This window comes from Pempheris klunzingeri, chromosome 6, assembly GCF_042242105.1.
Source record: "Pempheris klunzingeri isolate RE-2024b chromosome 6, fPemKlu1.hap1, whole genome shotgun sequence".
NCBI lineage: Eukaryota > Metazoa > Chordata > Actinopteri > Acropomatiformes > Pempheridae > Pempheris > Pempheris klunzingeri.
This window is the reverse complement of record NC_092017.1, coordinates 12,396,224-12,422,854: the sequence shown is the minus strand read 5'-3', so window position 1 is coordinate 12,422,854 and position 26,631 is coordinate 12,396,224. Positions and strand designations below refer to the sequence as shown.

Below are 26,631 nucleotides of genomic sequence, written 5' to 3'. Positions count from 1 at the left end.
TACACACATCTGTGTGTTTTGTGTCAGGGCTCTCCTTTGGAATGTAAAATATTCCCGCTTTTGAGGTCAGATCCCTTTGAAATGAAAATGCCACCCAGTGTAGTAATACCGTTGAAAGAGACTGTGTATTTTTGCTTGTGTGTGTGTGCACGCGCGCTGCAGTGTGCGCTGGGTTATGCAGTCGCAATGAGAGTTCAGATTCTGCTTGTGGCTAAAAACAAAAACCCTCCTGTGCACAGGATGTGGGCCACATGGAATTCAGCAATCATTTCAGTCCAGTACACAGTTCTTCTTTTCACTTTCTGCATGTCAAATGTCCTGATTTTTACCTCCCTGCTCTCTCACTCCTCTTGTCTTCTGTTTCATCAGTGTGCTTCAGGGAGGCTCCAAGCCAGACGTTTATTCCACGCAGCACAGCGGCAGACACCTGTTAGATTTCTCCTCAGAAGCAGAAACCGAGTTTGTGATGGGCCCCGATCCCCTCGGCAGTGGCCCCTCTGAGATTGCCGACAGGTAATGAGCTCAGCCCCCTGCCACCTTTCACAACACAGCACCGTGTCAGTGGACCAGGATGCACCTGTGCCTGGGCTCAGTCTGAACTGGTACAGCTCATTACAGCACGTGTAAACATGTGCGCCACCCGGTTACTGACTCTGTCCAAATGTCAGCCTTTCAAATGGCTCCAGGCCCCTGGCTAGTTGGCCAGCAGTTGTGGTTTGAGTAACAAGGTGGGAAATTGGGGTCAGGCCTTGTTTGACATCCAGCTTTATATTGCTAGTAACAGTTTATTTTTCCAAAGGTTTATGTATTTTTCTTTCTTTTTTTAGATGCAATAGTGGCCCTGCAGCCTCATTTGTAAATTGCATAAATAACATTCTTTTTTGGTACATTACCTGCACCCCCATGTCCCAAAAGTGATGTTTTGCAAGGTGGTCAGAACGTCTAATGTCTGCATGGCATTGCCAGTCTGCGTTTTGTCAGATCTCTGTGTAGGGTATGTTACATGTTAATGCAAACCATTCAGCTGTGGTATCAGGTTTCCCAGTCGCATTAAACCAGTGCAGGCAGGAAGGAACACATTAGCCTTTACAAAAGGGGTGACAGCACCAAACGCAGCAGAGAGGAGCATGATGGGGGACATATGCAACCTAATCTTGGGGTCCCACCGAACAGGAAGGTGTGCGTGCGGGAAGGTTAATATGGGCCCCTCAGTTAGAGTTATGATCAGGCCTCTGTGGTCTGACATGTTGTCTCGCTGAACCATTTCCAGATCGCTTAGAGACGGGAACGCAAGGCGTAGTCGACGTGTTGTCTCAGATCAGGGAGGCCCTCGGGAGGTATTATGTTGGTGGCAGACATTTTGGTAACAAAGCTCCCTGCAGGTGGGCACTGACTGTGGACAGTCTACATCATCACCCCAAGAAACATAATCCCTCATTCACTGAGGTATAACAGCTGTAATTAAAGTCATATTAAAATCTGAGAAGGGAAGCCAAGTCATGCAGCGCAGTGTGCTGCTAATCCATAATGTATATAAACTCACCTTATAGTAATCAGTCACACTGTTAAACTGTTTTTTTTTTAATCTGTCAGTGTCCATAATAAGATTGTATGTCACAGGGTGGTGATGTATTTAAGCATTTACAGCAGCATATGGGCGCATCGTTTCTGAATCTCTGCACTTGTCCCATCAATGTTTTCGTGCATACATTCAGCGACTGAAGCTCTGCCATCTCTTCAAATGTCGAGTATGAAGAATGTAAATCAATAAAACTCATTAGTAACCAATAAAAATAAAACACAAATTTAACTGTCCCTACACTGAAGCCATGCTTGGTGTTTTTTGGCCTCTCATTACACAATCCGCTGGGTGTTTCACCTCCATCAGAGGGCAAGCAGCCATGTTGGCTCTCATTTTTCATTCAAAGCATATTTTCAACATGTGGTAAATATTTTAAACAGATTGTTACTATGAAATTCTTACATTGATTTGAGAGCGTCTGGACCGCCCTGTGAAGTTATCACTTTTCTCCTCGTTTAACACCGTCTGTCTGCTTTTTCTTCTGTGTTGTAGCTCTGAGGATAAGGCCCTGATGGTGGTGAAGGATCCCGTCTTCCTCAGACCACCTCCTCCCTGCCAGCCTCCTGTAAACAGGACCAAGTGCTTAGAGTGAGTTATTAACTCTGTAACGTATGAACTGCTTCTCTCCTTTCAGATAGACCACAAAATCAGTAAAATCTTACCTAAAAAATCCAGACTAATATAAATTGAATGACAGGTTGGCTCACGAGTTGAGGGGTTGGGTCCACCGTCATGAAGTGCAGCAGACCAAATCCAGGCGCATGAGTAACAGCAATCACAAACCCACCAGGACCATTCTGGTAAGTCACAGCAGCATGTTTTGGAAAACAGGAAAACATACCCTAATGGGTCGTGCAAAATTGTATGTGAGGTTCAGTGTTTGCAATACAGCTTACAAACCAAACTCAACTTGGATTTTAGGCGATTGCTTTCACTATAAAGGGGTTTTTGGCAAAGCAAAGCCTCTCTTTCACCACTGTTTCACCTCCCGTCACACCTTCCCTTTTTCTGCCTCTCAGCTCTCTTTATTGGGCTGAGTTTAATCCGGCAGCCCTGAGAAAGTAAACACAACACTTAGAGGGGAGCTGTAGGATTAGTGCCCCCTGCTCCTATTTTCCATCATTTTTTCAAAATCTGTCAGTGTGAGTCTAATCCACTAGGAACTGCCTACTTCGTATATACCCATTCTTCATTTTACTGTAAATAGGAATGTAAATGTGTCTATTTCTCACCTGCATTGAGCTGTTTTAGTCCTTCAGACCCAAATGTCTTGTGAAAAGTCTTCCTAGTATTTTAACATATGAAACCTTACTAGACTGATCATATCAGTAAGATATAAAGTTTTAATTGTATCTCTGTTCATTTGAATGGTTCTGCATGCCCTTGTGTGTAAAGAACTTTTTGGCTGGTTTTGGCAGATTGTGACCCAACAACTTTTGGCCTTAAGACTCCTGAACTAGATTTGATTTATCAAAAGAAAATCTTGTGACTGGAATGTGTGTGCTCATATTTAGATGTTTTGAAATGATGGCCAGTTGTAATCTTTTGAATGGAGTCCGTATTTATGTGCCAAGAGTTTATCCTGCTCTTTCTAATGGTTAGTTGAAGCGAATATAAAGAGATTATAGCTAAATCTCTCGTTCCCCCTAACAGAAAACAGAGAATAAGGAGGCTGAGAGTGCCCAGATTGTGACGGTCCAATACACAGAAACTACTGAGGAAAAGTGAGTAAAAGCCTTTAACAGTGTATGTGTTTCAGATTTGGATCAGATTTACAGGTTTCAGTTTGTTTTTTACTAACAATTCCCATTCGCTTTTAAAGCTGCATTTAGCATTTTTTGACAGCTAGAGGGCAGAACATACTGCAGATATCAGATACACAAATACACAGTAACTACTACTTGTGTGGTAAACCACCACTGTGTGTTAAACAGTGAGCTGAAACCTGTTTAGAGCTGCAGACTGGAGTGTTTATTGTCAGCAGTATCTACAGAAATAGATTATGTAAAGCAACTGCAGACATAACAAACTGGTATGTTTCATTGTTTTAGAGTTGTATTTGATCAAAGTTGGTCTTTAAATTGAGCAGCAATGGGGAAATTACATTTCTGCTTCTTTTTCCACATTTTTGGCAATTGCCCCCTTTTCAGTTTTTACCATCTGGATAATTTATGATATAGTGATTTTAAAGTATGACCCTTGTACCCTTCTGCAGAGGTTTGGCGGTCAATAAGAACTTTTTCTGCTAGTCTGCATAGTGTAGTTTAAACCAAACAGATGGAGTCAATAGTTTTTTGGCCACCTGCATTTTTCCCAGTTGTACGTCTGGCTATGACATGTCCAAATCTAGAGAACAAAGGAAGAAAAATTAGTTTCAGCAATTAACCTCTGCAGGGCCACCAGTTAACCAGAGTGAAGATATAAAATACACAAGGAAAATTCACATTTAGCAGCATGACATTTTGTTCAAAAGGTCCCAAAACGATTGTAGGTTCACAGAAGTTTTATTTATGTTAAATCATTCGGTTGTGAAACAAAGGAAATAGACTACTGTTGAGTTAAAGTAATGATTATTCATTTATCAAACAATCTGCAGATAATTTTCCTGATAAAGTGAATAATGGTTTTCCCACAAAACACAATCTAATGAAAAATACCAAATCACAGCCAAAGGTGATGTTAATAAATGTTTTCTTGTTTCATCTGAACATCCATCTTATGCCCAAAGATATTCAGGTTATTATAATGGAACACAAGGGAAAGCAACAAATTGTCTTATTTGAGAACCTGGAGCCAACTAAATTTTGGCATTTGTGTGTGGAAAATGACTTCAACATCAAAATAGTTTTTATTAAAAATCTGATATTATAACTGTTAAAGAATTTTATGTGCATGAAATTTGCCAAATATCATACATTTCTCTGGCACAAAACATTGATTATCAGCACTTGATTAGGGGTATACATGTAACTTGTGAAACATCCATATCGTTTGAACTCCCCATCTCCCCATCTATTATTGGGTATTGGGTGAGCATTTTTTTTTGTGTTTTTCATTGTTCCTCATATTTTCTCGTTACTCCTAATCAACAGGAACCCTGGCAGTGAGCTGCAGGTATACTACGCACCTCATCACACCTACAGTGACTTCTTCGATGAGCTCAATCGTCGTGGCGACACTTTTTACGTAGTGTCTTTCCGCAGGGTGAGTTTCAACTTGCCTGTGAATTTCATAGCATTTGTATCTGCCATGAGATTTCCTTCTCATGAACCTGCCATAAAACTACCGAAAGAGTAACTTATGAATGCTAAATTGTATATAATGGGTCTGTTCCTCAACAGAGAGGTTTGATTTGAGAGAAAAGTGGAGGAAGGGATGAAATGTTCATGCCCAAGGGTGTAACTACCCCTTTCCAGTCCAGTTTTCTTGGTCCACTTACAATCATCAAGACCATCTTTTAGTGTTTTAGGCATGACCATATGTCACTGTTGATCTGCTCGGCCATTTGATCATTTTTCCACATTTCAGACTCCGAACCTGTTTTTGATTTTCCCTCTGATATGATTAATCCTGGACATCATATTTAGAGAGAATTCTTTGATTAGTTCGGGTTTGTTTCATTGAGTGCTTTTGTTTCTTTTCAAAAAATGTAATCTATCAAGCCCCCAATTTTACATCCTTTCGTTGTTAAGTCTTCTTTTGTCTTTTATTCTTCTAACCCTACAAAAAGAAAACAAACTTGCTGCGGGGGGAAGTTTGAGTTCTACCCATTATAGTTTGTGTTTCATTATCATGGAAAGTTGCTCTCACTGAACCGTATCAAAGAACACACATTTACTTCCAAATTTGTCCAAGAAGAAACATGTAGAAAGACAACGTTTGGCCACAGAGCAGAGCTCATATCACGCTCAGCACCTCTGGATACACTGGGTGAGGTTAAGCCCCTAAATCCTTAGGATCACTCAGTGGGGCGGCTGTTTTGAAGCATGTGGTCAAAGATCAAGTCCCCTCGTCACCAAGCAAACCACAAACGTTTGGGTCTAAGTTGGCATGGTGACAGCGTGGACAATGGGAACAATGGTGTACCCGAGTTGGGGGCCTCTAAAGGTCAAGTAGCCGTCCTTCAGTTTTAAGTAGCTTTGTGTTGCATGAGCAGCGACAGTGTTATATTTTATCCAAAGTAAAAGTAACATCAAACTTTGTATCTTAGAATGAAAAAGACTTACCTTGCAGAGAAAAATAAAACTGGCTGATACTTTAACTTTTAATCGAAAACAGAACAAACAAAATATTAGTATTTCTTAGGTTTGAGTCTTCACTTCACTTCAGCCTAATGAAGATGTATTTATGATTTGACTTCCTCTCATTCTCTTCCTTCCATAATTGGAAATGGCAAAACACACTTTCAGAAGCTCTAAATAGTTAAAGACACAGAACTTAGATAACAGGCCTGTCATCCAATGTGACCGCTTTAATTCTTACTGTTTCTTTCTCAGTTTATTTGCCTGTATTTTGTTTCCTGGGTTTCTGTGTGTGTGTGTGTGTGTGCGGGTGTGCTTTTGTGTTTTTTGTTCCAGTTGGTATGGTCTGCCAAAGCCCTGGATTAAATTTGGAATTTGTTTAGATTTTAAAGCCAATCACTACCAAATCTGAGTTGTGTCCCTCTGGGTAAAAGCTCTTCATAGAGTTCATCATGGCTTGTTCTTGCCCTCGCCAGCAGTTGAGGTCACTCTCTGTTATGTTGCATGCTCAGAGATGGCCATGTTCAGGTCAGGGTTACTTTAAACCCCCAGCACCGGCTTCGTGTGCTGGGGGCACACGTTTAAGTGTGAAATGAGGTGAGGTGATGGAAAACAAAACAAGACCAAAATATGGAACCGCTCTCACTGTACCGTCATTTTGCGGTTTTGCTTCACTTCTTGTGTTATTTCGGCACCTGTGGCTTTATGTAAGTGTGCGTCGAGGTGAGGTGGTGGAAACACTGGCTGCTTTCACAGAGGACCGTAACCAATGAGGTTCAAGGAAAAATCACCTGTTGTCATGGCAGCTGCAGCTGTTAGGTCAGCTTGACAAGCTCGCCGGTCCCTGATGATGAGCAGTGATGTGATTGGCGTTTTCCTGCCACCTTCCAGACACAGTCAAGGCACCCTCTCATTCATTTTAAGCATTTAATACTCCCTTTGGAACTTGTTCTTAATGCCTTGCGGTGAATGACCATAAATCACACCAAACCCTTTATTCTGAAGGAGCACCAGCAGTGTCAGCACACAGCTGATTTTAGTGTATAAACATACACTATGAATCAAGGTGATCAAGGTATCAGATCATTTATCTAAATTTTTCAACACAAAAATGCAAATTTTAGTCCCTTTATACTACACACATATAGACCATTGATATAAGTAATTATATTTAGAATAGACGAAAAAAAAATAAAACGATATATAGAGTTACTTATATACATAAATACAAGAAAACTAACCAGGGATTATGAAGGACACTCACATGTTCTCTGTTTTTCTTAACATCCTCCCTCTTTATTCTCATTTACCTATCTTTCCTCCGCATCGGGGCGTCTACTCATATCTCACAACTCTCTTCATCACTTCTTCCTGTCTTCTCGCTTCATTCCCTTTCCCAACCTCAAACCTCCGCCTGTCATCATCTTAACACCCCTCATTTCTCATTTCACCCAGGCTGAGTTTTGCAAACCAAGTGTGATAGACTTAACCAGTTTTCAGTTGATCTCTTGATAGTTGGAAAGCCACACAAAGCTCCAGTTTTGCAGGCGATGAAGACCAAATCATGGGTTATTTCTCTGCGGAGTAACCTGTTTGACCTAACTCATCTCAAAGGGACACTTTTCAGTTCAGTTTGTCTGAAGTAGTAGTACTACTCGACTTGTTGCATAATGTGTGCATAATGGCTCTGGAATGAGCTTGTCAAAAGCCTGCGTTATACACTGGGGGTGTGGAGATTGATTGATAGAGGTGGGTATTTAGGAGGCAGGGAGGTTCGAATGATTGATGCTATTGAGTTGTATTATGGGAAATGTAGGATCCATGATTTTTGAAGATTGAACCATGGTGGAACTTAAACACAGACTTTCTCAGCCTCTACTGCCCCTCTGAGTCCCACTGCTTTATGGAAGTACAATACTTAAATTCATGGAGTACTCCTTTAATTGTGCTCATAGCAGCAGCTTCCTCAGTTCATATCAGTTTGCCAATCATTCTAAAGTTGTGGCTTTTCTTGCCCTGCAACTGCACACACTTTACACTTCTACAGACCTACCTCACTGCACATTTCACTTTGTAACCCGGCCAACTGCATTTTGCACACATGCTTATTTATCACTGGTAAATGCTTGTTTTTATAGGGTTGTGGTGTTTTTTTTTTATAGTGCTCTTGTTTATTTTCCAATGCTCTTGTTTGTCCAGTTTATTTATTCTCTTTGGCTTACAACCGGGACCCGAGTACTTAATTTCATGCCATCTCATGTGGAAATGTGTGCTGGTATGACAATAAAGATCCTTGAATCCTTGAGTAAATGATATCTACTAACGTTGCGTCTCATTCTTAAATTACATGAAGTCATTTTCTAAAGTCTCTTGTCATTTCCGCAGTTAAATCGGGCAGGAATTGCTTCATGCAGGTGTCATTGATTGGTTGTGGTTTACGGGCTTGTTGAAATGCTTTGTTTTACTTGTTTTGCTCGCCTGTTGTGCTGTTGCCCCAAGATGAAGAAGAATGTAGGATTTCAATCATCAGTGTTAGTTATTAGTATTACTTTGGTTAAAAGATGTAAACCATAGCTATAGAATCTAGTAGTGGAGCTGTGGCTAAACACTGCCATTACTGCGTGTGTGTGTGTGTGTGTGTGAGAGACAGAAAGTGTGTTTCACATGTGTGTTTGCACATTAACATTCCTCTCCACCACAACTCCATCTGAAAGGATGAGCTCAGATGAAAACCTTCCCCCCTTGTTGTCTAATGAGTTAAAAAAAATCTGTTTTAATAGTCCCAGAAACCGAAGTACTTTACTGGTTAATGCCATGTTGATCTCAGACTTCTGGTGAATTAACAACAGCAATAAGTGCAGCAGGGGCAGCACGGTGGTGCTGTGGTTAGCACTGTTGCCTTCCACAGTCCAAAGACATGTAGGCTTGGTGAATTGGTTACTCTAAAATGCCCGCAGGTGTGAGTGTGAGCGTGAATGGTTCTGTCTCTTTGTGTTGCGATTGACTGGCAACCAGTCCAGGGTGTACCTTGCCTCTCGCCTAACGTCAACTGGGATTGGCTCCAGCCCGCCGTGACCCTTAAAGATAAACGGTATAGACAATGGATGAATGGATGGACTGAGTGCAGTGGCCCATGGTGACAGCACTGAAGTTTGAGGGGTTTTGACTGTTGAGATGATGGGTCAAGACATGAAAAAAGTGCTCATTTTGAAGAATTTTGTGACTAGAAAGGCCGTCGTGCAAATGATTGCCTTATGCTAGGACCTTTTAACCTCCTGGATGACATTGCAACCGTGATAACCTCAAGTTGTTAATACAAGTCCTCCAGTAGGGTTTCTCCTCTGCTCCAAAGCTGTTGTTCAGCAACAACTGGCAAATGTATGCATCTAACCATCTCATTTGCTTCCAAATAGCTGTATAGTTTTCTCTTGATGACCTCCTCCTCTTTGTTCACAGGATCATCTCCTGCTTCCTGCCACCAACCACAACAAGGGAAGTCGACCCAAGATGTCTGTGGTGTTGCCAGCCATGAACATAAATGGTATGCACTGCAGCACAGACACATCAGTTGGAAAGCTTGGTCACTCAACACAATGTAACAGATGAAAGGCAAGCTGGGAGTAGATTCAGAAACACGTCTCCCCACAAGAATGCATTACTTGTGGCCTAAGACACTTGTAAGGAAAAACAGCTACGACCAAAATAGTTCACTTTTGCTTTTTAAGCCTATTAAGGTGATGTTGATTGTTTCTTTCATCCGTGCTGGTATTTTGTTTCCCTAAAATCTACCTTCTTGGATCTATTGTGTGTGCTGCCTGTAGTTTCTTTAGAGACTTTCTTTGTTCTTTGCCAAAAAGTTTCTTTGACATCTGGCGTCTTGTTAGTTGAAGGTCTTTGCTCCCTCCCTTCCTCTCTCCCTCTGAGCTCTTTATGGTTTCTGTTATGTCCTTCAGCCTCTGATTATACTCTCTGTTGCATTTAGAAAGGCTGTTAAGTGTCTGTACAGCCACTGAGTAAACCACACACAGACACTAACATTAAAAATAGCTTTTTCAGTGTGGTAATTTCCTTTTTTTTTTTTTTGTACTGAAAATAATGAAGTTGATGCCTGGGCAGAGACCTTAAGATGGCCTGAAAACATAGTGTGACCACGTCATCGTGTTGTCATCACTACAAACATACATTGCTTGAATTGTTTGCTTTACATCCATCACCTATACAATACGACAAGAAGTTTTAGTAGTGCAAAGCCCCTAAAAAAACATCCGAACTGGTGTAATCCAGATCTGTGGTTCTTCTCCAAACAGTGCCACCTTAAAGCATGGAATGTAATAGCATGTGCACCTTTGGCACGTATGCCACCTGCAGGCAAGGCAGAGTCCTGCAACTGGTCTATATTTGTATGGTTACGTGCGTGTTTGAGATTCTACACTTTTGCGCTTATGATATAGAGTTCAATCCTCTCATAGTGTCAAGCTAAAAAGCCAATGTAGAGTTATAGGGAACATATAGGATATATAGAACCCTCAACACTCTTTGGTTTGAGCATGCCACACAAAAATGCTCAGTGGCCACAATGGCCACATGCTAGTGAGAAGTTGCTTTAATTAGTTTTCAAGCAAATACAGGTCTTCTTCAGATTATAGAGCAGGAACATGGACATCTAGACTGATTAATTTCCTCTTCCAGAGAACAATTGCTGTCATAGTGGGTGGCAGTCAGAGTGCACTTGGTTTGCGGTTTGGGGGGGCTGGTTTCCACCAGCCCATATGAAAAGCAGTCACCAGTTTATTTGACCGCCTGCCCTCAAAAACAAACCCATCCTAAACATTTTAACACGGGTATACATGATGTACGGCTCAGTATTTTCGCACTTAACGTCAGACTTGGAATGGCGCATTTGTGGCCAAATTGTTTTTTCTATTTTAAAGAATAATTCAAGTATACAGATGTTTTTGATTTCCATGAGCTCATCATAGCTTTTCTCCATGGTCCTTAGATCTGCTGGATTACAGATACAGTGTGTCAAAGTCAGGTCATCAGAGGTTTCAGTGGAAAGAAGTCTTCTATATCCAAATACTGTTGAGTTAATTATCAGGCGACTTGATTTTCAGTAAGCCTGCAGGAACGTGAACTGAAAGGAAACCCACTCAAGAGGGATTGTGTTTATGCAGGGTGTGAGCAATTAAGCAAGACCGCCTGTTGTTGTTGGCTGGTGACTTGGCATTTTTATCAGAAGTCCTCTTGTTTTTTCTGTTATCTCTCTGTGGCAAAGCACCAGCAACAGATTTCAAAAGTGATTCAACCAGCTCTGAGAGGAGTGAGTCAGTGGAATCTGAGCCTCTTACTCAGCAGGGAAGACATGGCCATTGGGAAATAACTTTTTTTTTTTTCCAGAAAGGGTGGTGTTGGAGATGAAGATTGATGAAGGTAAACATTGTTCTTGGTTGGTCTTGTCATTGAGGAATGTTAAGGTCCATGCCGGTCAGATGGCCCATTGAAATAGCAGTAAATAGTGAAATCCAAGACCTCCTTTTCAGCTAATTGTTGAAATGGCCAAACAAAGGTGGCATTCAGGGAGAGATATCGGGTCTGGAAAGTTTCTTGTTAGCTCAAGAAAATGGTCCTCGATTTGCATGATCTGTCATGGATGCCTTCAGTTGGCCCCAAATTCAAACCATTGTGTTATTCTGTGCTTGTACCAAAAGTCTTTTCCTGCTTGTTTCAGGCGTTAATGTGTTTCCATCTAATGCGCAGACTGGATCATGTGCAATCTTCAAGAGAGAGGACTAACAGCAGTTCTATTTTAGCACAGATGCATGTGCAGTACCTTCACTTTCAGATGCCACAAGTGCTCCTCCTGGTAGTTCCTTGTTGACCTCACAGCAAGGAGTGTAGTTGAAAACCAAGCCACCTGAGCTTGACATAGAAAAGAGGTTGGTGGTGATTCTCTAGTAGCACAACATGCACGTGGTCCTCCCTCCGTCAACATATAAAGCCCCTTGTGTCACAGAGATGACAGCCTTCAAGCAGCATTTCAGATTTATGTTGTCTTTGTTTGAAACGTTGAAGTGATTAAATGCAAATGTACATATTTAGCTGGGCGAGAAAGCAGGAAAGCAGGAACAGTGTCCTCCCTCTGAAGCACGATTGCACCACAGTTGAGGATAATTCTTTCCAGCTCCCTGTTGCTGCTCCGCTTTAGGAATGCCTTCTTTCTCCCGTCACTAAATGGTTTTCAGCTGGAGGAGGTGGATAGACTCTGTTAATCTGAAGTAAGCATTCGGTCTGTCTTGGTCAATAACCAAACATCGAGGTTAGAGACTTTGATGTAAGCAGTCTCCCTGCGTGTCAGCGGCTCATGGGCTCTGTTAAAGTTACTTGACCTTGGCATCCCTGATGCTCTCTGAAAACATATCTGGCTGAGCAGTGGCTCCTCATAGGGGCTGAAGGGCGTGTTTACTTACTGATCCTCTGAGTTTGAAAGTAGCTCAATCAAGTGGAAGCGACATGTTTGGAGGAGAGAAATGTTTTGGAGATGACATAATTTACAGGTGGATCGACCATGTGAGACGCATTCAGTCTATTTTCACTTCTCGGAGATTGCACATGCTTTTCAGGGGGTTCAAGGTAGAGGTCCACACCACTGAAGGCGTTGGGGGTTTTCCTATTCCTCTAATCTAAACAAACATCCCCACCAGTGGCTTTACTCTTACCAACCCAAATGTTTAACCCTTGCCATCCTTTCAGCGTCTGTGACTTAGTCATGTTATCTACGTGTCTCTGCCGATGGCACGTCAGTTGTTGGAGACTGAAATATCTCAAGTGTTCGATTGATTGCAGTGAAATTCCATACTGACGTTTATGGTCCCCAGAGGATGAATCTCAGAGACTTTGGTGATATTTTTGATTGTTAGTGACAGTTAGGGCCTCAGTTGTTATTGAAATTTGTGTTCAATTGACAATCTAACATCCTAAATACTAAATTGAGATGGAGAATGTGGTGGGAAATATGGTTGCACCTGGTCAATATCAGTATGTGCTGCTAGCAAGGCTGCAGACTCTTTTGGTCAGATACTTTTGGTATCTCCTGTGATTCTGGACTAATTCCCTAATGGTAAAACATTGCTTTAGTCTTCGTGATTTGCTTGTGAATTCTACTGTAGAGTGTCCCAAACATTTGTATAAAATTGTACAAGATTGGATTGGTAAAATATACTGAATCAAAATTGGACAATTGGCTGGATTGTTAGGTTATGTGAGTGTTTAGGTTGCCAAATTGACATCCCATTAGACCTGGATTTCTTTTTATTAACTCAAATCATGCCCTGTAGTTCTGTGATTATACTTGCTGATGAATGGCTTCCTCCCTGATATTAAAAACAGCTTCCCTCATGAGCATGTCCTCAGAGTGTGTGCCAGTCTGGCAGCCACCACCCTCCTGAGATGCACTCTCAGGTTTCCTCAGATGTGTCGTTGCCAGACATTGGGGTTCTATCAGCACACATCAGCTCACTGTGTTGCTGAAACTTTCTGGAACATCTCCAGATGGCACTAGTAAAAGGGGGAGGACGGTAAATTTGGCAGCATCTTCAAAGAGCTGCTGTTTGAAGTTGGGCCTCGTGGCTGTGTGTTTCCTGTTTCACTGATCTCATGCAGTCGGCTGAGTAGAACTTAGACATTTCTGGTAATTTGGTGAAAGGTGCATTTGAGTCTTCATTTTGGATAATGATTTAGATTATGGCCCACAAATTACAGTGTAATTGTTTTTTAATTATCAGGCACTTAGAAAATAATTATAGGGTGCTGTAATCTCATCAAGGGGGAACAGAACATGAAGTCTCAAAATAAAGAGGTAATAAGTTAAACCTGTCAAAACTGTTTTTTTTAAAGCTGTAAACACAACATTGATATATCATCCCCTCATAAAGTTGACATGGTAAATGTGTGTGCAAATTGTGTCCTGTATAGACATCAAACCGACACAGAGCAACATTATCAGTCATTTGAAGCCATTTTTTTGACCACCTGGCAAACGTAGGTCCGATATTCACTTTCTCTTTGTTTCTGGTTTCCTCTCCACCAGCCCCCAGAGGGAAGTAACTGGTTCTTTAGTTGCTAGATACTCAGCTATGTCCACCAGCTATCTTGACTTTACTCACTTAGTGTACACTAGGTGAGTAAAGTCAAGGTATACTGGCTGAAAAATAATAAAGCTGCAAGCCCTTCCCCTGCTTTGTTCCTCCATGCTTGCTATTTATATCTCATTTTATATAACCATTTTAATTTGAAGGATTTCCATTAAATCCATCTTCCTCATGTGTTGCGCATTTGGACAGATCTCCACTTTATTCTGCCTATCTGTTGGACTTATATTTATTATTGGATTGAAATTAGCTAAGTGGTGGCAACGTCAGAGCAGTTTATTTTGAACTGAACAGAATCCACAGGCTTACGCAGTAATGACAGGACCTTGAACCAAGGGGGGGAAAGAAAATCAGTGATCTCATCAAGCTATATGGAGATGCATAGAGAATAACTTTTCCAGCTCTGCTTCAGGCAAAAGCCTAATTTGAGATAGACTTAGCGTGACAAAGAGCAAAAATCTAACCCAGAGGATGATTTCCAGAGATGTCTGCTGAAACACTGAAGCTATTTGAAAAGTTCCAGTTTCACCGCAGGTGCAAAAGAAAGGAAGGAGGAAGTTCAGCAGCAGATGAAGTCATACTCACATTATATCCACTAACCATCTAATGGTATGAACATCCATGGAGTCTTCCAGCTGCAGAAGAGGAGTTATTGAATTGTCACTGCACAATGTGATAAACTCTTTTTTTTTTTTTTTAATATATATATATATATATATATATATATATATATATATATATATATATATATATATATATATATATATATATATATATATATATATATATATATATATATATATATATATATATATATATATATATATATATATATATATATATATATATATATATGCCCGTGGACATCCTGCTGAGAAACAGTAGAAACTGATGTCTTGCACAGGTGTCTGGAAAAAGGCTGCAGCTTTTAAACAACTTTCAGCACTCTCAGGCATTTTATAGACGCCTACAGCTCCATTTCTGGGTCCCATACGAGTGCACTGAAACTGACTGAGGTGTGTTTGGCTTGTGTGCTCCATATGGGGAATGCTGACACACATAGGAAGCCTTGAGTTTTGAAGTCGTCTGTTAATGTAAATACACAATCCCTCAATGTGTTGCCCACTTGAAAGGGTGCCCTTCCCCAGGCTGAGCAGAGTTGGGCTTTGGGAGACCACAAACTGTGAAACACGCTGTTGTTTCAGCGTCCAGTCCAGCATCTTTTGAAAGACCTTTTGGGTCAAACCTCAGTGTGAACTTTTGAACGTTTATTTACCTTTGATAACAACATTTGTATTTATCATCATACTGTAAACCTCCTGCGACGTCTCTGTGATTTTGTTTCAAACACAATAGACTGACTCATCAACGCTGATCACTTTCTGTTCCTCAATCTTGCCAGAGGTTTTTTCTTTACTCTCTGATCTCAGTGAGAAGCGTGAGGGATCTTGACTCATCGTCAGCGATCACTCACTCCCTCTCTCTCCCTCCCTCCCTCCTACACTCTTGCACACAGACTTTCTTCTCAAATTTGCATGCCCTGCTCTTGTTTAGAGCTGTTTTGTTTATCTCTATGAAGGAGAAATCCAGTGTGTGACTCACCTCTGGACTCCATCTGTAAGCCGGCCTCCACCCATACTCGTGGTGGAGCTCAGCCCCCCCCCACACACACACACCCCCACCCCAACTGCCTCAAACAATACTCCTTTATACTCCCAAAATACTCTCTTATCCTGTCTTTCTGCAACAAGTATGAGAAAACCTGCCACTGAGGATGATGATGAACACAGTTTGGCGAGAAACGTGTTGTGTTTAGTCAATTAAATCTTTTGCCGCAATGGCGATTGAGCAAATACACAAATAAATCCGCAATAACTTATGTATTCATGTATTTATTGATGTGCTGAGAACTAAATACCTTCCATTTCCTTTCCTACCATTACAGACAGCATCATAAGGGACAAAGACTACGAGGTGATGATGCAGATTGACTGTGAAGTAACCAACACCAGGATCCTTCACATCAGGTCTTCCACCATCCCACCTTTGCTCCGGGTCAACCACACGGACACATTTTACCAGCACTCCCCGACTGACAACCAGGCCATGCCTCCTGTCGGTGTGCTCATGGGGTCTGCTTAAGATCACCAGCAGCACCTGTGTCATTTATGACGATTCAACAAAACCCACAAAGGCAAACGATAACAAGACCTCAATTAACACTTTTTTGTAAGTTCATTATATATTAAATCTGGTGTGCTCCCACTGACTTCATGATTGTGATTTAGATCTGAATGAAATCCGTTCATTACAATACAAAGGTAGCTCAAACTGTCAGCACCAGTCAGCCGCACTCTTCATTAGATGAGATATCTGGAAGTAGTCTGTAACCGGGTGCGAGCAGACGCTAGCTCCTTGTGTGGCAACGCCGACTTCTCCCTGTAGCCCCAGGCGCCCCACGTAAGGGTAATTGTTTAGCGGCAGGGGGCAGAGCATTGAACCCTGAGTCACCCCATAGTAACACAAATACCTGTTCCCCGTAGCAGCTCTCCTCAAGTCTGCGCTTTGTTTTTTGATTCTTAATTTTGGGATAAGCCACAACACCAGAGGAGAAAACAGAAAATGATCACACACTTAATAAAATAAAATAATCTTGCTTGAAACCTGCCTAATTAAAGATAGAAAAAATACATTTGTGATATCAATGCTTGGAAGCACAACAAATTCTGTGGCTGTACCTTAGCTATAAAATGGAGCCTCTTAAATAAAGCAAAGTTTATTAGTGAACAGTAAGACATGCCAGGTTGATTACACGCAGTAACTAAACTCAGGAAGTCTGGTAAACTAGCAGGCTAACCACTATGTTGTTGGCTTCCATTAATTTAAGGATTTCAGGTGCCCTGTTTTTAGCTTTGTATTTTTGGGTTTTTGCACTGCGCTTCTCTTATATTAATAATTATTAACAGATTAAAAAAATGAACAGATTCAGATACTTTACATATTTATTTGTATTGTTTTGTTACGGTAATGCCAACTCCTGTGGTGTGATGCATTTCACTCATTTTTCAAAATTTTTTTCTGTTAAGACTTATTGGTTTTTATTTTCATGTAACTGCCTGGTTGCAGTTTGTGGGAACTTGTGATTTTAATATACTACAGAAAACTAAATAATTAAATGAAATATTTTATGCATAGTAATGAATGTTGGATTGGAAGGAAACATGATGTAAAAGTTAGTACTAGGAGATTTCTTTAGTGTTGAAAGTGAGAAAAATGTCCCTTCAGAAGTGAAACCTCTACTTTAAAGGTTGAAAAGCCGATTTCTGGCATGTAACCACTGGTGGGAAAAACCAAGTTTGAGTCCTGGCTTCTCCGTCCACGCACTTAATTGCACTTTTATTCGGTGCCTACATTAAGGATGCAACCTAAAAATTTTTTTTTTTTTTTAAATGGTGTGATGGAACTGCATTATCTGCTATTAGTACTAATATGTTGGGGGAAAAAAAAGTGCACTATAAATGTTGAACCTGGGAAGATGAACTAATGCTAAACTATAATCGGGAGTAAAATTGATAATGACTTTGAAAGTGTGCATCATCAGATTAGTGACCTTTTGCTCATACAGTTTTTGTATATGTTAAAAAAAAACAACTAATTGCCACACTTCTTTGTCTGAAAGTGAATTTTAGTAATGTGGTTTTGTTAGCTCAACAGATGCCCATAAAATATGTTCCAACAAAAACATGCCCTTTTGTTTTCTTCAGCCAGCTCGTCTGTGTGTGTCATTTCTTTCCCCTTTCGGGTATATTTGATTCACAGCAGCGTTTTCACTGCATCCCTACAGTACTTACTGTGAGGATTAAGCAAGAGTACGATGAAAACCGTGGTTTTGTTTTTTGTATTCTATTATGTGCATAAACCAAAATAAACACTGGATTTTCTCTAACCATACCTTTGTGTGTATCCTTTGGGCTATTTTGGGAAAATCCTATAACTCCATTATTATATTCTTTGCATAATAGATTGATCTGGGGTATTTTTTTTCCACAGTAACTCCATTTATACCCAGTAACAGTAAAGTGCAGGCTTCAACAATCATTCCCAGTACGTCTGCATTTATTGTTGTCTTTCTGTCTTTTTTTTTCTGCCTGGTTACCCTCTATCCTCAGTATTCCAGTTGAATCAACACTGACAGGCTATAATTAAAGCCACTTCAACTTTAGCAAAACAAAGAAGACATTTTCTGTTAGTATTTCCAAACTTTATTGTAGTCTCCTCAGAACAGTCTGATATGGAGGGAGTAAGTGCTTTCACAAGACAAAGGTCAACGGCAATACCTGTGATATTACCTCACAGAGGACCTGTGGCATATGATGCAAAGAAAAAATGTAATACAAAAAAATGGGTATAAAACAGAAATGCCACTTGGCCACATAATTTGGGGAATTGCTCAAAATGTATGCTTCTATGAACTGGTTCTTAGGCGTTACTTAACCCAAGCCAACTTATTCTTTACTCATTAATTTATCTCATGGGGCTTTTTTTTTTTTTTTTTTTTTTTTACACAGTATTACAATATATACAGTACAAATTCATGTGTTGACTGAGGAATTAGGTTCATATTTTTTCATTCATTTCATTTAAGAATTAAAAATGTGATAAGAACAAAACAATTTAGTCACAATATACTGAAGCACAGTATATTAGTACATTTGGCGCCCTTTTGTCTCCATAGTGAAAGCCATATGGACTGATCTACAATCCATTGAAACCATAGAATTACCTTTTTAAAATAACTACTGTCTAATCCCTACTAAGGGTCTACATAGGCAAACTTAATGTTGTATGTGACCTGGTGTCCGTTGTCCCACGCATACAAAATACCCTCTTTGGGATTGTAGTCAATCTGCGTGGTGTAGGTGTAGTTGTTGGTGAAGGGCATTCTGGGTATCATCTGAGTGTTTGTGTGTGTGTCGAAGGCGTATTCCAGGTTGGCGTGCCTCTGGTTGTAGCTGTCGACAGCGTACAGGACACCGCACACAATGAAGCAGTTCCCGTAGTGGTTCCTCCTGAGCCCGGTTCTCCAGGTGGTCTCCTTCTGAAAGCTGAGGTCTGACGGGTTCAGTCGACTCAGAACGATCACTTCCTGTAAGAAGCCCTCGTCATCCAGTGCCGGGTAGATGATCCACAGGCCACTCTCGTCCACGGCAAAGTTGACGTCTGAGTGGCTGCGCCACTCCCATGGTGACGACGACTCCTCGACCAGAGCATCGTGCAGCATGGTCCAGGCAGCCACATAACGCTGACGCAGATGAAACTTGATGATATCTCGGGAGAAGGCACGGTTGTAGTAGAGAGCCCCATCGTAGACCACGTGGCCCGTGCCAATCCAGTTGTAAGGAAGCTTGTATGAGTTGGTATAACGACCTTGAAAGGATAAAGAAGAATGTAGAAGCATGAGATCCATGAAAAACAAAAATGAATTTAGTGTTGACTGCTGGCTCTGACCTGTTTTGAAAACCTCCAGGTTGCGGAACTCCAGAAGATTATTCCCATAATAGAAGTTTGTGACATAAATTCTGTCATCATCAGACTTCGGATCCTTCATCCACGCTCCTTCACTCCTGCCGTAGGTGTTGTGAGTTACTGGCTCCGAGATGGTTGCCAAAGTGTCCTTACACACGCCTGTGAAAGAGTCAGAGCCATGAGTGAGGACTTAAAAGTAATTTTACATCATCCAGACATATGTCAAAGAGGCTGAAAATAATTAGAGGCTTTTGTTTTAACTGGCTTGAATCACGGAAGGGCTGGGGTTGCCACAAAGGACTGAGCACTGCATTGCAAAGTTTAGAGATTCATAGAACAATATAGAATATATCTTTCATAAGAATATGAAAAGATGAAGAGCATGTTGTCAGGCGTCTGAATTTCGCATCTTAAACTAATTACAGCAAATGTTTACAAGAAAAGTCACAGGATATTTCCTTTTTTGGCAGTATCTTTAGCGGTAGTCTCTTGTGTTTAACCACACTAAAGGCTTCCACCGCTTTGGTCCTGACCAAAATATGTTTTTGTTGGTGACGCTGTTTTCTTTAAAGGCGAATGAATTAGGTATCAATTAAATTAACAGCAAAACAAATGTCAACTTGACAAAAAATGTCAACTTGACAAACGTATGATCGCTCTTCCCCTCATTTGACATTAAAAGCTCAACTTGCCTGGTTTTCTTGAAGTAGATTCCTCCTGCCTTTGCATTGGCTCGTCTAACTCCGGATGTCTTTCCTCGCCCTCTTCCTCATCCCAGCTGATTTTGTATTTCTGTTTGACTTGAGCTGCCTGCCTGGTGGTCGTGGTGGTAGTTGTGGTGGCAGCGGTGGCTGAAGAAGAGGTAGTCCCAGGTGTGGTGAAAGGCAGAGAGGTGTGGGGAGACAAAGTGGTCAGAGGCAAAGTCGAGCCTGCAGAAAAGGTGGATTCTGGAGTTTCTACTTCTGGTGTTGTGGTGGCAGCCTGTGTGGAGCCAGCTGTTGTGGGGTGTACTGGTGCTGAGGTCGCAGCAGCGTGGGTTGTGATGGTCATTGAGCTGGTAGTTGTAGCTGAGTTTAGTGCAGTTGGGGTTGAATAAGCTGCACTGCTGCCAGGTACGGTTTGCATACGTTCTTTTACTTTCAGAGTGGTGGTTTCCATCGTGGTAGTTGGTATATTTCTTGTTGTGCCTGCATGTAAGATTTCCTCTGTGGCTGAATTTTCAGACGGTTGGGTTGTGTTTATTGCAGTTTTTGTTGTTTCTTTGTCAGTGACGCTTGAAGAAGTGCCGTCTGGTTCCGCCATCAAAGGGATTGGCAACTTGGTGACTCTAGCCGTGACTCTTTGAGTGGTCTGAGGTGCCGTGTCTGCGGTCCTGGTAGTGGTTGGTCCAAATGTGAAGTATGTGTCACTTTGTACGTCTGGAGACACGTCCACTGATTCGTCTGCAGGTGTTTCTTTCAGTGTTGTTGATTGGCTGGCCTGCTTGGAACCGTGCGAAGGATCTGTTGTCTTTGGTTGAAATGACCTCGGTCCCACCCTCATCCTGGGGCGAGAGACTCTGTGTTGAAGAAGGTTCTCCTCCATGAGGAAGTTTATTGGGCCATCACCGCTAAATCCGTGGTACTCAAAAACTGGAAAAGGGAAAGGATAAGACACGGTGATACAATCTGAGATGTTTATTATTTATATATGTCTATATGTCTATTATTTAAATACCATCAAAATTGTGGAATTACCCATTTGTAACTGTACATTTTTGCAGAGGTCACAGCAGCTCACAGCCAGTTTAGGCCAGCTTAAGCTTTTGTGACTGCCTTTCGGTGTTCTGACATTAAGTCATTCAATGTCAGAACAATTTAATGTCATTCAAACCACTTATCCAGTTTCATGGTTAGCTAAGGGTGGATATATAAGGAAAAGTTGAAGGCATACTTTGTAAGTATAGCTGTGAATGGTTGATTAGAACACCACTGTAATGTGCAGATGACAGTTTTTTCTCAATGTGTGGAGTTTTTTTTTCTCTGCTGCTGCCCTTAAAGCAGACTGACGGTTTGCACTTACAGTTCTCTCCAGGCTCCCCGTCATCCGCCACCATCGGATCAGGCTCGGATTTATAAAAAGTCATTCCTCTGATGATCATTCCGTTGGGGCCAGACTTTGACACCCGAGGAGCCACGTTTTTTAGATCCACCTGAGGTTTGACCTCAATGATCTCAGCAGAACTGTCTGTCTGTAGGAAGGATGGATTTTCCCCAATAAACTTCTCTTCATACTTCTCCTGTTAGACAGATGGACACAAAAAAAAACATCTATCAGGCAAAATCATACATTAGGATGAGATCAGTACCTTGGTTGATTACATACTGGGCCAATATATGTCAATGGCAGTTTTTTTTTTTAGAGTTTTAGTGCCATGTCAGAGTGTGAATGCTGTTCCAAATGCATTTTCATCCTACCAAGACAGGAGATGGAGATTATACAGCCATTGCACTGGTGGACATCAAACAAGCTTCAGATTTGGAAAACAGAGACATTTTTTTTTAAAGCATATATAAAAGGTTACATTGTGACGTCTCTATGACAATCAGATCGACTGTAAACAAACAGTTAAGTGAGATAATCTTTATTTGGAGGTAAATCCTAAAGTTAACACACCCAAAATGTGGATAATAATCCCTCATTGCAAAGGAATGTGTGCACAATTGTGGCAAGAACAGAAGGTCAAAGTTGAACCAAGAAGTCAGTTTGTAAACTGTGACTGATGCTTACGTTGGACATTTTGGGTAAAACCTTTATCATCTACCGTCATTTCCTCTTCCAAATAAGTTTGGCTGACCTGGAGTCTGTTTAAAAGAGGTATGATAGTCTGACCAGTGGTGTTACTTGCACTGTCTGGCTTTTTTGTTAGCCATGTGGTCACATTCACAAATCTCAGCAATTAACTTGATGAGTACAATGTTATTATTACTGATGGAAATGATGACCAAAACTACAAGGTGCAACCCAAGACGCAATAAACCTTAAGTATCCTTTAATGAAGAGGAAACTTTTAATCAAAAAATTTCATTTTGATTTATTTTAGTTTTCAGTTTTCATCAATGTTTTGTTTTATGTGTCCTACAAGTGCCCTTGTGAAACATATTAATCCAATGAATCACTTGCATGTGGAGCCCAGGTCCACCCATCAGTGCTGGACAGGCTCTCCACTTCATATTAAAGCTGTCATGGATCAGGGCCCACTGGTACAGTCACTGGTCTGAGGTCTGCTGTTGTCCACTGGGTCTGCCAAACCTTCCAATTACCTCGATAACTCTGCCACACATTTTTGTTCTCTAATCATGGAGACGATGATTTTATGAAGGAGTTTGTGGAAAGAACACATAATTGTTCCTTTTGTTTTGAAGGAACACAGGACTTAATAATGCTTCACCAGTCTGAGCAACAACACGTGAATCCAATCACTTCCTTTACACGTGTTCCTCTCCTAAATTCAGTTAGAGCCTCCAAAACAGCTTTAAATAACAATAACAGAATACCGTATGTCAGGATTTGTTCTTCAATAAAGCCATGAAGTCTTACCATGAATGAGTTTATCAGCTTCTTTAAGCTGCTTTTAATTCATTCAAGAACGCCATCCCAGCCACGTTGTAGCACACTGGTGTAATTTAATGTGCATGAAAACTAAAAATAGTGGTAGCACTTTGATTTACAGCACAGCTTTTACTAATTAATTACCTCACATGAGTAACAACCTATACTACAGTAGCAGTACGGTAATTATCCAGTGTTGTTGAGTCAATATGGAGTAATGATAGCTATTTGAAGGTTTTTACCTTATGTAAACTCAAAATAAATTAACACATTACAAATAACTATTTACAGTTAGGACTCCAAGTACTATGTTATAATTATGTAATAAAGACTAGAATTTCTTTATAATTTGTTATGAAGGACACTAGCTAGGTAATGATCTTAGTGAGAAAGTGTTTTTACAACATACCTGTTACAACTTTATTGCTAGGTGTTGAATGAACATTGAATTTAAAAAGCATGAATCATTTGTTACTGTGACTCCACCTGTTGAGCCTGTGATATCAGTGTGAAGACGTAGCACTCACCTCTGGGTTTTTATATGCTGCGGCCTTGCTGACCTCACTGAGTCTCTTCTCGTCCTCATGCCGGCGAGGGGGAGAAGTGAGTGGGCTCTCTGTCACGTCTGGCTGGAGCATAGAGCTCTTCTCGGGCTTCAACTCATCCATGGTGTCGTTGAGAGACACCGCCTTCGTGCAGCCACAGACAAATCGAGATATTAACAGAAATGCTGTGTGTGTTTGTTAATGGAAAATATGCTGCACTCATCAGCAGTCATAATCAATAACAGACGGGAAAAAGCCATTACTAGGCGTTTTTCGCAGCACTCTGACTTGTCATTGTAGGAAAAGCATCAGTGGTACTGATAACATTAAGATCACTCTGTTCTATTCAAATAAGCCTTAAGAGTGTGACAGTGATGCACAATACCAGGAGCAGCTAAACTGAATTCAGCTGTTTTACATGTGTGTTTCTCTTATTGTGGCATATAAAAATGTCTTCAGTGAAAAGGCCTAAACGGCTTTACTGCACTGGATGCTCGTTTGCCTTATGTTTCCCAGAATGCACTTAAAATGCAATGAGCATCTTTGCTCACTGACTGTTGCCACTCCTCTTCCTCGTCCCTCCAAACTTTGCCTCTCTACATATCATAACCAGACAGACACAGCTCAAACAAATACAGTCAATAATAGACATGCTTGATTGACACGATCATTTTATTATCTGCAGCTGCACTCGATGCCAAGACTGCTGTGTGAAAAGGCTCATTTCAAGAGGCCAACGAAGCTCCTGCCCAAACAGTTTGTACATGTCACTGCAACTCATTAAATTAATGTTCAATTAATCAGTGACCAAGTCAGTGTTTTAAGTACAAATCACTCAGCATCAACAGGGAGGGACACATGCCAACATTTTTGGGGCAATTGTTGATAATGATTTGGTCGTCACAGCTGATTGGACCAAGTTTGACTGAGCCAGCTCCAGTCGGGGCAAGCTGCTGTTAATAGTCATGAGATAAGTCACTGTAAGTTGTTCCCATTGAAATTGTTTTTTTTTTCCACTTTAATGACTAATAAGACAGGGATGGTACATTCACACAGGCGTTTTCAGTTATTTTGGATCATTAGACTCTTCTCTGTCTGGGCATGTAACCGTCCGATTAGTTTTGTTGCACCTGTTTGGGCGGGACAACGTTATGATTTCTGATGTTGATGATTCATTTACGCATATGGAGTTTGGTGACTGCTGATCCAAGTCAAGTACAACTAAGTCAGTGCTAAGAATCATTTATTGCTGTTCAATTCACAAATCTGCACATTAAAGAATTCATACTGTAAAGCTTTAAGCCATTTCACTTGAACTGGCACTTTTAGTTAACTAGAAATACTATAATAATAACTACAATAATTTGATATACTTACAGTTCATATGTTCATCCTTTAACAATTTATTAAAATTCTAAAGTAATGTACTAATGTACCAATCAAAAAAAGTTGGAGGCTTCAAAGGAGGGATGTCATTGGTCATTATAACTGGTCGATACTATGTGATGGAAAGCCTGAGGTCTACTTCCAGGTCCAGCCTCTAATAAATCTAATTACTTGTCCAAAGGCGTGTGTTTTATTGGGCCCACTGGATCCTCCACCACTGGATCTAAATTACACCAACATATTTACACCAAAAGAAAAAGGCACACTGTTACTGTACCTTTTCAACGTGTTCCATGCGGTCTATGAGCTTATTGGTGATGGAGTGCAGCTTCAGTAGATCCATGCCATAGAAGGAGCCCTCCAGCAGCTCAAGGATGGTGGACAGCTGGAATGATCAAGTGGAATCCGTCAAAATGGTTTACCAATTCAAGACATGCCATGCGTAAAATAGGCCCATTCCCAGCCCATCCAAACTCTGAGTCTCTGGGATAAAATGTGGGGCTACCCCTTTCTGAATCTAGGTAAAGGTGATATCCACGCTCACAGTGATCCAGGCCTCTCTAGAAATCAGCAGGCGACCAGGACAGCAGCCTGTAGCCTGTTGGCTCTGGAGCGTGGGGACTCGTGTTTATTGGAGGCTCTAGTGCGCATGGACACTGGACGGGATGAAACTTCACCTTGACATTCTCTTTTCCAGCTTCCCTAAGTTTTTTCAGCCTGAACTCTCCCTCGCATGGGTTGACTGCTGACGGGGGAGCGATGCAGGCGCACTTGCACTCTGGTCCAGACGTGATAGTCTCCACAGTGTAGAAGTCCTGTGCAGAGGCGCTCCCTTCTTCTATCCGCCGGCAGGCGCTCCTGCTCAAGGGTCTGACAACACATTTACAGCGACAGTCAGAGCCTTCCGAGAGGGCTTTCACTTTGTCATAATCACCCAGCAGCTACAAAGAGAAGAGGACGGATGTATTTTGCACCACGCTCAATCAAAAATGTTGCAATTTTTACGCACGAAATGTCCATAAAACATGAAATAGGGAAAAGGGATATTTTCTCCTACCTTAGAGAGGATGCTCTGCCGGTCATCCATCTCCTCCTGCAGCCCGTCGTTTTGCCCTGCCTCGCCCTCTAAATGTGTCCTGGGATCTTCACCCCAGTTCTTTGGAGCTGCAGAGCCCCATGGGAGAAACGCACAGCACATCACGATGACACTGCATAACCTATACATGTTGTGAGGCTCACAGAGCGCCGCAAAGACAAAGAATGTTGCAAGTGTGCAAGCAGGCACAGCCTGTCACCAACTAATTTAGCTGCCAAGAAAATACCATAGCCTACGTGGGGCTTCAGAATTACAGAAGTGTATCAAAAAGTGTCATCAGGTAGCGAGATCAGGCTTTGAGGCGCGGTGTCATCTTCTTCACTCGACTCCCGACAAGCCGTGCGCCAAGTGAGAGAGCAGCCGGCATCTGCAGCTGGAGCAGCGCTGACGGGAGGCGGACCTGGTCAAGCCGGCGAGGAGGAGTTCTCTCAAGCGACCTCTCAGACATGATGCACACCACGACTTTTTTTTTTTTTTCCATTTGTCATGAGTGGGGGAGAAATCACAACAAGCTTCG

The 26,631-nt window shown here is 41.4% G+C and overlaps 2 protein-coding genes across 2 annotated transcripts in view; one reads left to right on the top strand and one right to left on the bottom strand.

The window, feature by feature from the left end:
- The window catches only part of atf6 (activating transcription factor 6), a 32,138-nt gene extending 14,217 nt beyond the window's left edge, over positions 1 to 17,921 (top strand). Inside the window, exons 10-16 of the mRNA XM_070832579.1 lie at positions 370 to 513; positions 2,075 to 2,170; positions 2,280 to 2,382; positions 3,236 to 3,306; positions 4,675 to 4,786; positions 9,280 to 9,364; positions 15,916 to 17,921. Of these exons, the coding sequence (XP_070688680.1) occupies positions 370 to 513; positions 2,075 to 2,170; positions 2,280 to 2,382; positions 3,236 to 3,306; positions 4,675 to 4,786; positions 9,280 to 9,364; positions 15,916 to 16,112 (808 nt within the window). The 3' untranslated portion in view covers positions 16,113 to 17,921. The remainder of the gene's footprint in view (positions 1 to 369; positions 514 to 2,074; positions 2,171 to 2,279; positions 2,383 to 3,235; positions 3,307 to 4,674; positions 4,787 to 9,279; positions 9,365 to 15,915) is intronic.
- Positions 17,922 to 18,232: 311 nt separating this feature from the next.
- On the bottom strand, positions 18,233 to 26,440 carry olfml2ba (olfactomedin-like 2Ba). The gene is made up of 8 exons (XM_070832086.1): positions 26,076 to 26,440; positions 25,696 to 25,959; positions 25,296 to 25,403; positions 23,615 to 23,776; positions 21,558 to 21,774; positions 20,189 to 21,127; positions 19,479 to 19,655; positions 18,233 to 19,397 (listed from the first exon to the last, which is right to left on the bottom strand). The coding sequence occupies exons 1-8, from the start codon at positions 26,241 to 26,243 to the stop codon at positions 18,784 to 18,786; spliced, it is 2,649 nt and encodes an 882-aa protein (XP_070688187.1). The 5' UTR covers positions 26,244 to 26,440; the 3' UTR covers positions 18,233 to 18,783.
- Between the last annotated feature and the right edge of the window lie 191 nt (positions 26,441 to 26,631).

Coding starts and splice junctions, on each gene's coding strand:
- olfml2ba (XM_070832086.1), bottom strand. CDS start 26,243: ATGTATAGGTTATGCAGTGTCATCGTGATGTGCTGTGCGTTTCTCCCA. Junction 25,404..25,695: donor CTGGAAAAGAGAATGTCAAG/GTGAAGTTTCAT, acceptor TGATCATTCCAG/CTGTCCACCATCCTTGAGCT. Junction 21,775..23,614: donor CAGCATATAAAAACCCAGAG/GTGAGTGCTACG, acceptor TCTGTCTAACAG/GAGAAGTATGAAGAGAAGTT.